Here is a 12,480-nt window from a genome sequence, read left to right as displayed (position 1 = left end):
TATCAAACAAACAAATCTACAACCTTTGATCGAAATGAACCTACAAAACACTATTTTAGAAATCAAAATGGAATATGATATTATAAAGAGTTTAATAACACCAACAGAAACAAAACTCAATATAATGAGTTATTGAGAGGTGTTCCCCAACATTCTAAAATATTTCAAGTACTTAATAATAAAAATTTGGGTGCACACATGAATAGTCTAATCAAGTCAAATCACCATGAACGAATCCATTCTCAAGTATCCAACTGGTCATTCAATTGTAATTTTAGGCAAGGACCGAATTTGGAAAACTCTACACGCAAACCTATTCGTAGATTTTGTAATTATTGTTGTAAAATTGATCATACATCATTGGAGTGTAGGCTTAGGAAGAGAAGCAACATGTCGAATGTTGTTTGGGTTCCTAAGTCTAAGAAGGAGTAAGACATAAGAGGTAATCTCCCCCCACATACTCTAAAACTTTGAACACAAATTAGGGGGAGATGACAACAAGATATGTATTAGTTACTAACCCCTTCTATTAACTAATATGTACTCTTGTAGGTGTGTTTGAGTTCTTCACACAAAAAAATGCTTTGATCATTGATAGTGGATGTTCACACCATATGACTGGTGACAAATCTAACTTTACTACTTTAGAATTATATGATGGTGGTTAGGCTACTTTTGGTAACCACAAACGCAAGTCCAAAATAATAGATTTAGATACAGTGGGTAACCAACACTTAACCATTAAGAATGTGTACCTGGTTGATGACTTGACCTATAATTTATTGAGTGTTAGTAAGTTATGTGATACCGGATGTTATGTCAAATTTGATACTAATGGTTGCTATTTAGTGAAATCATTTACACAGGTAAAAGAGATAAAAATGTTTATCATTTGTATTTTAATCATTTTGAAACTGGTGAAACATGTCTCAGTGCCACAACATCAGACTGTAAGTTATGACATTAGAGATTAGGACATATAGGTAATGATACCATTAAGAAAGTAATTCAATTAAACCTTGTCAGGGGACTACCAATAACCAATATAGAAATAGAAGGTTTGTGTGATGCATATGTAAAATGTAAACAATAGAAGACTAGTTTTAAGTCAAAAATAATGGTATCAACTACAAAACCTTTGCAATTAATTCGTATGGATCTCATAGGACCAATAAGTACCCCAAGCTTAAACAAAAAAAGATATGCTTTTGTCATAGTAGATGATTATAGTAGGTATAGTTGGGTAATTTTTTTGCAACATAAAAATGAAGCATTTGAAAACTTTGAAACATTTTGTAATCAGATTGAAAATAAAAGAGGGTTAAAATTAAATATAATTAGGAGTGATCATGGCAGAGAATTTGAAAATGATCAAGTTAGTGAACTTTGTATCAATAAAGGATATAGTCAAGAATTCTCGGCTCCTAGAACACCACAACAAAATGGAGTAGCCAAAAAGAAGAACCGAACCTTACTTGAAATAACCAGAACCATGATAAATGAATACAACTTACCACATCATTTATGGACTGAAGCATTGAGCACTGCATGTTACATAATTAACAGAGTAAACATAAGACTTATTCTAGACAAAACACACTATGAACTCTTAAAAGGCTACAAACCATATGTGTCTCACTTTAGAGTATTTGGTTCAAAGTGTTTCATACTAGACAAATCACAAAATGTAGGAAAATTTGATCCTAAGGCTATTGAAGGTATATTTGTAGGATATTCTATCACCAGTAAGTCTTATAGAGTATACATACCTCAACATCATACTATAATGGAATTAGTACATGTTAAGTTTGATGAAAATGCTAATTTATCGGCCAAGGAAGGAAATAATTTTGTAGGTATTAAAGTCTCACAACAAAATAAAGAGAATGATGACATCAATCAGAATAGGCAAGCTCAAGGCATTAATGCTAATGAGGATGCAACGCATGAACCTCGACCCTTACGCATCATTTCTAATGAAAGAGAGCCGTTAGACACTTTTCCACTCGAGCAACCAACTATTGAGGAACATGCCACTCCTATAGAGTCTTAAGGTACTCCCAAAGAGCCATATCAAATTTCTCAAAACTTAAGAGAAGTTCATTCTCATCCTTTTACTAATGTTATAGGCAATCCTAGGGAGAATGTTAGAACTAGGTCCGGTTTACACCAAATGATTGCCCATTGTGCCTTCGTATCACAACTAGAACCTAAAACTTTCAAGGAAGCTAATAATGAAGAAAATTGGATATGTGTTATGTAAGAGGAACTTGACCAATTCACACGTAATAACGTTTGGAAATTAGTACCAAAATCAAAAGATCGTATGATTATAGGTACCAAATAGATTTTTAAGAAAAAAAGAGCTGAAAACGGTAATGTAATTAGGAATAAAGCTAGACTAGTAGCACAAGATTTTACCCAACAAGAAGGATCTCAAAAAGCCAAATGAAGAGAAAGAAATAGAAATTGGGACCAACAAGCCCATAAAGAAATAAGTGATAGAAGTTTAGAAAAGAGTTTATTTAATTATCTATGATTATTTCTATGTTTTTGAATTAAATTTCCTTTCAATGATGTATCATAGGGTATTATTACTATTTTCAATATATTCCGTTATATCTTGTTCCCTAGTGATCATCATGACTTCGTCAATATAACTTCAATTATTCCACCTATTTTAGAGGCACCAAGTATTGATCATTTATTAAAATTCAAAATTATACCGATTAGAAGAATCATTATAATGATCAATTTAATTTCCTAAATCTCAATATTTTGCCAAAAATTAGAGGCATAAGCACTTGATCATTTTTTAACCTCAATATTCTCTTAGTTTAGAAGATTTAATTGATCAAGTTAGGTCAAATTTAAATTCAATAATTTTATGACCAAAAAGGAGTAAAAAATTACAAATATTGCGCTATAAAAAAATTCAAAATTCATATTTAGTGCAATTTGTTAATGTTTAATTTCAATATTTTATTTATATTTTTTTATTGTTGGCCTTAATTTACAATTTTTACCAAATTAAGGGGGAGTGCATGAATTGAGGGGGAGTCATCTCTTCGTTTTGAGCATAACTGTGTTTTATCTTCTACCATTTTGACCATTTTCAAAAAGGGGGAGAGATATTACAAGTTTATGCTATATTGGTATTCCATGACATATGACACATACACAAGCACAAGAGACAAGGGTAAACAAAAACTTCAAAAATTCAAATTTTTTTGTACTTTGTGGGAATAACCAATTTATGCACTCACTTGATATGCATATTTTGCAAATCGTCAAAAGGGAGAGATTGTTGGTTTTTGGGAGCCTCGACTTATCGGTTTGACTAGACTTGCAAAACATACATAATTGTATTTTACAGTTTCCCTCTTGAGTATATGTGCAGGTTCATGACAAGTGAAGGAATAGTAAATACACATCAATGATGAATTAATACACTGCAATATAACATCATGGATGTAATCATGAAGGCACAAGACATTGGATAGCAAAAGCATTAACTCAAAATTAAGAATAATGTATATGTAAGATTGGTAAAATAAGCTTGAGATTGACCTAAGTGAGGCATACCGTTGTCACGGTCCATTTACCGTGACAACGGAATAAATAAATCATGTACAAATCCCGTGACGCTTAAAATAGGTTTAAGCGTCACCGAACGCTTATCCTTCCAGAGGATTACCGTGGTGGGTACCGTTGTCACGGTCATCTACCGTGATCAACAGTAACCACCGTTACACTCCAAACCTCTCCGATTGACTTACTATTGTCACGGTCCCCTGTACCATTACAACAATCAACACGACTTACTCTTTTTTTATCATCTCTCTATAAATAGAAGCTATACCAAGGTTTGGAGAACAACTCTAGCCACCTCCAACTTCAATATTTTGTATTTACAGATCTAGAGAAAGCCGTTGTTGCTTGTGCACTACAACTTCAATATACACAATCAATCTCAAGCTTATTCAATCAATCAACCAACTCCTAGATTGATCCTGCATGATCGAATCATTTACTACTTCGAGCCTTGTGCTCATCTTGCAATCCTTCAAGTCCTTGCGACTCGGATTATGCTGTTAGGGCCGTGTGACTTCCCAGAAGAATTGTAAGGGCTCACCGGTTCTACCTTGTACTCCTTTTTCATTGGGTAAAGAAAGGCGCGCCATCTAGAAGGTCGCGAGCCCCGGAGACGTAGGCGTTAGTGCCGAACTCCGTAAACAAGTCTCGTGTCAAGTGTCTCTAAATTGTACTATTTACTTTACTTACTTTACATTTAGTTTAGAACAAAGTTATTCTAGTTTCCGCCAAGAATAACTTATAGACACGTTAGAATATTATCACTCAGACCAAAAATATAAAAAGACCTATTCACCCCTCCTTTAGGTGCCTTTGGGACCAACAATCTTTCATGCTCTACTACTTGTATTTCATCCACTACAAGTTGAATTTCATATTTTTTCTAGTTGTATTTTATTTTTTTCTAATTGTTTTTTTCTTGTACTAGTTGTCTTTAATGTTCTACTAGTTGTCTTTAATATATGACAAGCGATATTTCATGTTCTTTTAGTTTGTTTTTCATTGTTCTTCTGATTATTTTTTATATTGTACTAATTGTCTTTCATGTTCTACTCGTCGTCTACTATTAGTGGTGGTATTTCATTTTATTCTAGTTGTATTTTATCTTCTTATGGTTGTGTTTTATCTTCTATAGTTGTTTTTCAATTTATTATTTAATGTTCACAATAAAAAGTAAATAATCTAAATAAATGAAAATGTTAGTATATAGAAATATTAACAAAAAGGTTTAAAAATTAGATGATCATGCTGAAAAATAAAATTAATTAGGAACACTTTTGGAAAAGAGAGAATGAATTTCTCTCCGCTATTCAGCTAGCCTTTAGAAATTGTTGTGCTTTCATTTGTAAATGTTGCGAGTAATTGGGAATGCACATCAATTAATTAATCAATACATAATTAGAAGGTAACATTAGAAAATGTATATTGAGCGACACAGGCATTTAGGTAATTCCAACAGAGAAATATATTATATAGGTAAGGCTATAAGGGCCGGGTGCCCTGAAAGACGTTGCTTTTAACAATGTCCAAATCAAAGGGCCGTAAAAATTAATATAAAAAAGCCCAAGCACAAAAAGCCCGATAGCATGTTAGGTGTGTTGTGTTAAAAAATAAAACAACCGAAAATGGGATCCAATCTAAAGTTTTAATGATACATTAATTGCTTTGATTTTAATAGATGTTGACGCCGTTTGTTCTCCGTCAAAAGAATATCAATAGGGGTGCCAATTCATGCATGACACCCTTCTATCCGTTTACCCGACCCGTAAAGTAAAGTAAAGTAAAGTATTCGATAAGATGAGTACCATGCATACCCTAACTCCACAACCGGTCAACAAATTAGCTCAGCAGGGGAGAGCTAATTAAGTTGTTGATAGTGATATAATAAAATTAAAAGGTCACTGCATGTACATCCTCAAATTAAATCAGCATTCATATATATATATATATATATATATGTGTGTGTGTGTGTGCTAGGAAACTACCGATAGCTAATTGATATATAAAATATGAAGCATATAAAAAGCATGAGGTATTGAAATTCGCATCAAATAATTCATCCATAATTTTACGCCAGTAAAACAAGTGCGAAAAGGCCAGTCTCAAATTTGGGCCACGAATGGGCCTTGCACCAATCGCATGCACAAAAGATCTCTTTTGCCACTGAAATCAAATAATAATTGGTCAATTTAAAAAAGAAGCAAGTTTCCATTCGTATGAAAAAATTGAGAATATTAGTGTTAAAATATTGTAATCCTCGATTGCTTAAAGAATAAAGAGTGGGTTTTGAGTTTTTCCGACCAAACTTTGACTAATCCTGATTAATAATTAATTAATTATCCGCATGATAAAAGCATGCAATTAATGAAGTTACTTATTGCTTACGTAGAATAGATTAGATAAAGAACAAAAGAAAAAGCTACCCATTTTAATTCTAACCCTCATAAGTAAATAAAGTGAAGAGCAGATTACCTAAAGTATGAATACATGATCATCTCTCTTGCCTTTTGCCTCTTGGTCTTGCATGCTCTCTCTTACACTCCACTCCTTCACTCTCTCTCCACTTTTCTCTTTAGAAATTGAACCACACACACACACACACACATATATATGTATATAGCACAGGAAACCGCTCCAAAATTAATTATTCACCTGTCTTTCTTTCTTTCTCTAATTATCATGGCCAGGTATGAATGACCTTTACTTGACTTTTCTTTCTGTTTTATTCCCGTGGATTCTTTATATGTATATATTTGTAACCAGTATATATAGTACGTAATAATATGTATATATTTTGTTGTGACTTGTGATGATGGATGGATTGAAGCTCCAATGAATATGGAAGTGAGGAAAAGAAGAATGAGAGCAGCACAACAATGATCCATGTGATGGCACTGGATGAGGTGGTGAGTGCCAACTCTCTTTTCACGGCTGCAGTTTTTGTCAGCATCTCTCTAACATCAACAGCCCAACTCAGCAACAACTCTCTCTCCTCCTGCAATGCAGGGATCGACATGGTGCGCAATGTTATAGTCTTTCAGGTCATCTCCTTTAGTTGCTTCCTCTTCTCCACCGTCATTGCACAGGGTATGAAACTCGCTATCAACCTCATAAATAGCAACGATCCAGATGAGGCGTTTGAGGCCCAAGTTAACACAAAACTTCTTTCAGTTGGTATGGTTTGTACAGGAATCGGATCAATTGTCGCTTGCATATTTTTTCTTTTGTCGTTGGTTTTTATGGTTCAAATCCAACTCGGGCTTCTCTCATGTGGTGGCGACGAGTCAATTCGTGCTGTGACTGCACTTGTCGTGTTAGTAGGCTCTGCTCTAGCGCTCTATGTCTGGACCGTTTATTACTCTTTCACGCACTACAAGTCTACAAGTTAATTTCTCTGTTGGAATTAATTCATGTTAGCATCTAATTATATATGTATTGATTGATGTCTTCGATCCAGTTTGAATTGGAATTTTTACATTAAATGTAGTTTGCAATTAGATCATTAATTAATAATTTGGGCTAAAGAAGCCTAGGCTAGCGCTAGCTAGCTATATGACTAAATCTCATGCTAATCGATTGAAATAATCGTAGCTCCTCAAACTCTACATAACATTTTTTTTTCTGGTGATCAAGTTCTAATGTGCATTCCTAATTAATTACTCGCAATATTTTACAAATGAAATTAAAGCACAACAATTTCTAAAGGCTCAAAAGAGTTCCTAATTAATTAATGTTGTTTTTTTTAGCAGGACCTTTTAATTAAAAAAAGATTTTGTTAATGTTTTTATATACCAACATTTTGGTTCATTTGGTTATTTAGATTATTTACTTTTCAAATGTGAAGAATAAATCGTAAATTGAAAACGAAAATATACTATAATTTTTAAACCAAACCAAAAAAAAAAAAAAAATACACAACCAATACCGTTTTAATCTAAAATATATATTTTAATTTTGTAAAATAAAATTATTCGAAGTATTTAAACAACCGCTAAATTTCCATTGTTTTTCCGCATTAAAAATAAATAAATTGTGGTGCTCTCAAATGAATGAACGACTATTAATTCAAGAGGATTTGACTACCTGATATTAAACCAAACCAAAATTTTGTAACGGAAAAATGTTGAAGCTTTTAGTGCGTTTTAAAGACGTACTGGGATCATATATATTTGATAGTTAAGATTCAGAACGTAACTAACATATATATATATATATACTGTAGATAACAGCAGTCTTAATTTTCATAGTTAAGATTCATTAAAAAGTTTCGGCTTAATTAATTTTACCCGGAATCAGAAATAAAAACACATGTCACAAATGCAAAGTCACCACTCACCACGTATGTTTAATTTTTCCCTGAGGTAATTAATTCATTTCAATGTAATTCTCTACTGAACAAAAATTAACAAACATTATATACTGTTGTTTCATGGTTAGATTTCAGAATATATAATTCAAGAAAGTTGCCTAGCATTGAACTGTTCACAGATCAGCAGAGATTATTAAGCAGAACAGCACCTACTAGTCTATCCTCTTATTTGAAAAAACAGAAGATCAAACCAAGCTATCATCTTCCCCTCAAAGACAAAAGCAATATCAATCAGTTTTCTGTTGTTTATTAGGAACATCCTTTTTGTACTATTCTCTGCATGATGATCAGCTCCAGGAGGAAGATCGGCGAAGAACAGGGTCTGCCGGGTGGTATTCATCTAGAGAGATTATGGAGGCAAGACACGGGTCTTCTAGCATCATTTTTGCCACTATGTAGCCGGCAATAGACCACGTCTGGGACTTGCGTGCCTGTTTGCCAACGTACCGACCTAGCTTCCCGTCATAGTACTCAGGCCATTTGTCCTTCATCAATCTTTCTTCGGCTAGTTCTACTGCCTTTCTAGCAATTTGAGGCCGCCCCATCTTGATGCAGACGGCTGTCAGCAGCCAGAGCAGCACTATCAAATACAACCACAAAAGGATTTACAGATTAATTCCTGCATGTATAATCAGAAGATCTTCATTCTTGCTTTATTTTTTCCTAGTTTTGTATGCGTTGGTAGTTAAATACACTAAATTTGGTTACAACTCTGTTTATTTTTTCATAATCAGCATATGAAAGAAAGAACAAAATAATTTTTGCCCAAAAGAACATTGTGATCAACAAATGCTACAATACTGTAAACTGAAAGGCAAAAAAAAATTAATATGGGTATTCTTCCTTTTCCATAGTCACTTACATCACACAGAGGCATTGATATTTTATAAGGCCATTTGGAAATTTGTTTAGCAGCTCTACACTTCTACTTCAACATGACATGAGTAGTTTACTTGTTTTTACAATGCCATTTTGAAATTTATAAACTCAAATCTTTTTTATGGCAGTACTCTTGCTTCTGCATGGTGTCACAACAACATGACATGCTATCCAACTTCAACAAAAAGAAGTGAATTTGCAAGACTAAGTTTACAAGTTTACAGGAGTGTACACAATACGCAAGCATACAGTACTGCTGATTTCTATATTCCATATATTGTAATCTTAACTAAATTTAGCATGTCATACACAATTGGAAATGAATAGACAAGATTAAATGCATGCACGGACACACAAACAGAGAAATGGTTAAGTGTTACCTGGCCAGGATCCACCGTTATGATAACTCCAGCGGGTATTCTTTGGGTCACACCCAGTCACGATCCGCCACTCATGGTTCTCCATTGTTGGGTAGCAAGCCTTAAGAGGCATTTCCCCCACCAGCTCCTCCCACCTTTCCTCCACCAAATCCATTATCGCCTTGCTCTGCTCATTTGTAGCCAGAGATGACAGAATTGCCACAAAATTCCCCAGACAAAACCATCTAAAATCCATGCGAGATGGGCTCACATTCCCAATGAAGTACCCACCCTTGCTTGGCATGAAGTCAAAGATCCAGTCTGGCAAGGAGTCAGGCATCACATTGAATTTGTTGACAGCAGTGTGGGAGTACTCTTCGGTTTTGTACCGGTAGATATCATTAAGCTGCGGAAGGTCCAGCCAGAAGTACTCTCGGATGTGATAGCTCAAGGCTTGAAGGCGCTTATTTACCAGTTCGATTAGTGCTTTTCCTCCATTTTCATCCTTTAGGTGTTCCCTTGCACACCGCAAGGCCATGAAGAAAAGGGCTTGTATTTCTATGGGGTACCCATAAATTCCCTGCATTAGAAGGGATTTACTCAATTAGTAAATCAACAACATTTTCAGCCTTGGGATGTACCAAAGTAACCAAACTGATCCAGTATGGATAAAATAGAGAGAGGAAGCAAAGAGTACCATTCTGCGATCAATCATGCAACAGCCGTCAGTACACAAAAGAGTTGGGAATGTATCAAACCCTTCTGACAAGCACAAGGCAAGAATAAGACGAATACCATTCTGAATCTCCGGCAAACAGGCAAGTTTTGTATCTCCAGTAGACCTGGTGTACGCATGCAGAAGAATAATCCACCAAAAGCCCGAGTCGACTGGTGCAACCCGACCAATAGCACTCTCACCGAAATCTGCTGCTATGGCATCTTTAGATAATCCTTGCTTGCGACACACCTTGAAACTAGCTGGCATGACACCTTCACCAAGCTTAAATCGGTCGATTCTCTTTTCTGTTGATTGGAGGAGTAGAGTTTTCAATAGGAAGTTCTTCACTATTTTAGGCTCCCGATTCAGTAGGAATGCAAAACCAGCTGGTATGAAGTCCCGAACAAAGACCTTGCAGATGTTAAAGACAAAAAGTTAAATTATGCTATACATCAGAAAATAAATAAATTTATAAGACCTTGCAGATCTTTGAAAATAAATAAATCTATAAGACCTTGAAACTACTGGTACAAATTCAGTGCTCCACAGGGTAGTCAGACCCAGTGTCAAGGTATATGAGAAGATCATAAGAAAATTACAAGCACCTGGTCATAGTTGAGCAAATCTATAGCTGTGTCAAGAGCAGCAACAGTACCAACTGGTTCACCATTGCAGTTAACAACTGCCTTCCTCAACTCCCTCCATGCTTCCATCAAGAAAGGGTCTGATTCTGATCCTGACGTAGCATTTGGTGTCACTGCACTTGACCTGCTTTCTCCAGTCTTTTCGCTTTCAGATAAATGATGCTCCGATATTCTTACTGAATGCATCAATGGTGATAATTCGGACATGGGGCACACATTGCATGATTTGTGCCGCTCAAGGTTTAGGCGCACCTTCTCTGCCATTTTAAAGACCTCTTCTTTATGAATTACAGGGTAGACCTGGTCGGTGTCTGGTTGTGTGTTGGAAGAGGTTGCACCATCATCAACTAAAGGTGTGTCAAACTCTGTTTTGGAAGAGCATGCATGGATAGCGGCTGAAAGTGCGTCAAACAGTGTTTTGGAAGAGATTGTGCCATCATCAACTGAAGGTTCATCAGATTCTGTATTGAAAGAGCATGCACCAATAGCAGCTGAAGCTGCATAAGATTGTGGTTTGGAAGAGCATGCACCAATAGATTCTGTTTTGGAAGAGCGTGCACTGATAGCATCTACAACTGCATCGATAGCAGCTGAAAGTTCGTCGGACGGTGCTTTGGAATAGACTATGCCATCATCAACTGAAGGTGCATTATATTCTGTTTTGGAAGAGCAAGCACTGATAACAGCTGAAGGTGCATCAGATTGTGGTTTTGAAGAGATTGCGCCATCATCAACTGAAGGTGAGTCAGTTTGTGTTTTGGAAGAGCATGCACCGATAGCAGCTGAAGGTGTCTCAGATTCTGTATTGAAAAAGGCCGTACCAATAGCAGCGGGAAGTGCATCAGATTGTGTTGCACCATCATCAACTGAAGGTGCGTCAGATTCTGTTTTGCAAGAGCAGCCATCATTAGCAGCTAAAGGTACGTCGGGTTCTGTTTTGCAAGAGCAACCATTAGTAGCAGCTAAAGGTGCATCAGATTCTGTTTTGGAAAAGATTGCATTATTATAATCAGAAGGAGTGACAGCTTGTGTTTTTGGAAGAGGTTCCACCATCTGAAGGCATGATTGATAGACTTAGGTGGCATGAGAATTGAACAGAGGAAAAACAAGTCTTCGATAATTTTGCAATTGGTTTGGTTTAATACCGACTCAATTGATCCTGGTACAAACAAAACAGAACTTGTACCATCTTTTAACTGATAACTGATTGTTGACTGTGATCCATGCATAGAGACACCAAATCTGACTGGTACAGTTCAATCACTATTGACATTGGTACATGGACTCTGGTTACAATTTATACTAACAGATTCTCAATTTACCCCCAAAATCTATTAATTTGGTAATTCAGGAATTCACTGACAAATCCCAATTAGACTAAAATAAGAACATGATATCCCGATTAGACTAAAATCAAGCTCAACAAAAGCAAAAAAGAACGCTGAAAAATATTATGCTTGAAAGATACATAGTAGACTTTTAATATTTGCACAATTGCAGGATTCTTACTGACAAATTGGCTGCAAATAAGTATTTAGTGAAAAATAAAGATATTTCTTGCCTAAATTTTTAAATAATAGCATGCTTTTGTTGTGAGTAACCGAGTACAAGAATGCATTCGTCTACAACTCTCACTAAAATTACTAAAATTGCTCTAAAAGAGTAAGATTTGCTGTTTCAGTCATGGTGTGGCCATCTATAAAAGAAATCTGATTCTATGTCAGCGGATCTACGACTAATAACTACTGAGCTAGAAATTAGCAAAAAGAATATATAAAATAAAATAAAGCAATCTGAATCCAAGATTTGAATATGAGAACTAATTTAATGATCCGTCTGCTATAAGCCTAGCTATAACACGTATTTATATAATATCAAGAACAATAGAAGGGAATTGAAATAGCTTTCTGTCTTCAC

The 12,480-nt window shown here is 35.3% G+C and overlaps 2 protein-coding genes across 2 annotated transcripts; one reads left to right on the top strand and one right to left on the bottom strand.

Annotated features, from left to right (window-relative positions):
* Positions 1-6,217: 6,217 nt before the first annotated feature.
* LOC144561437 (uncharacterized) lies at positions 6,218-6,983 on the top strand. The gene is made up of 2 exons (XM_078310399.1): positions 6,218-6,281; positions 6,422-6,983. Exons 1-2 carry the CDS (start codon positions 6,274-6,276, stop codon positions 6,981-6,983), a joined length of 570 nt encoding a protein of 189 aa, XP_078166525.1. The 5' UTR covers positions 6,218-6,273.
* A 1,225-nt stretch (positions 6,984-8,208) lies between these two features.
* Positions 8,209-11,616, bottom strand: LOC144561436 (putative alkaline/neutral invertase F). The gene is made up of 4 exons (XM_078310398.1): positions 10,525-11,616; positions 9,899-10,330; positions 9,223-9,781; positions 8,209-8,543 (listed from the first exon to the last, which is right to left on the bottom strand). The coding sequence occupies exons 1-4, from the start codon at positions 11,614-11,616 to the stop codon at positions 8,251-8,253; spliced, it is 2,376 nt and encodes a 791-aa protein (XP_078166524.1). The 3' UTR covers positions 8,209-8,250.
* Between the last annotated feature and the right edge of the window lie 864 nt (positions 11,617-12,480).

This window comes from Carex rostrata, chromosome 11, assembly GCF_964058835.1.
Source record: "Carex rostrata chromosome 11, lpCarRost1.2, whole genome shotgun sequence".
Taxonomy (NCBI): Eukaryota; Viridiplantae; Streptophyta; class Magnoliopsida; order Poales; family Cyperaceae; genus Carex; species Carex rostrata.
This window is presented reverse-complemented; position numbering and strand designations above follow the sequence as displayed.

Bases quoted from the DNA above. Each gene is read 5' to 3' on its own strand.
- LOC144561436 (XM_078310398.1), bottom strand. From the start codon at position 11,616: ATGGTGGAACCTCTTCCAAAAACACAAGCTGTCACTCCTTCTGATTAT. The intron at 10,331-10,524 runs GTGCTTGTAATT...AACATCTGCAAG, and splicing joins ATTTGCTCAACTATGACCAG to GTCTTTGTTCGGGACTTCAT. The intron at 9,782-9,898 runs GTACTCTTTGCT...CTTCTAATGCAG, and splicing joins GCATGATTGATCGCAGAATG to GGAATTTATGGGTACCCCAT.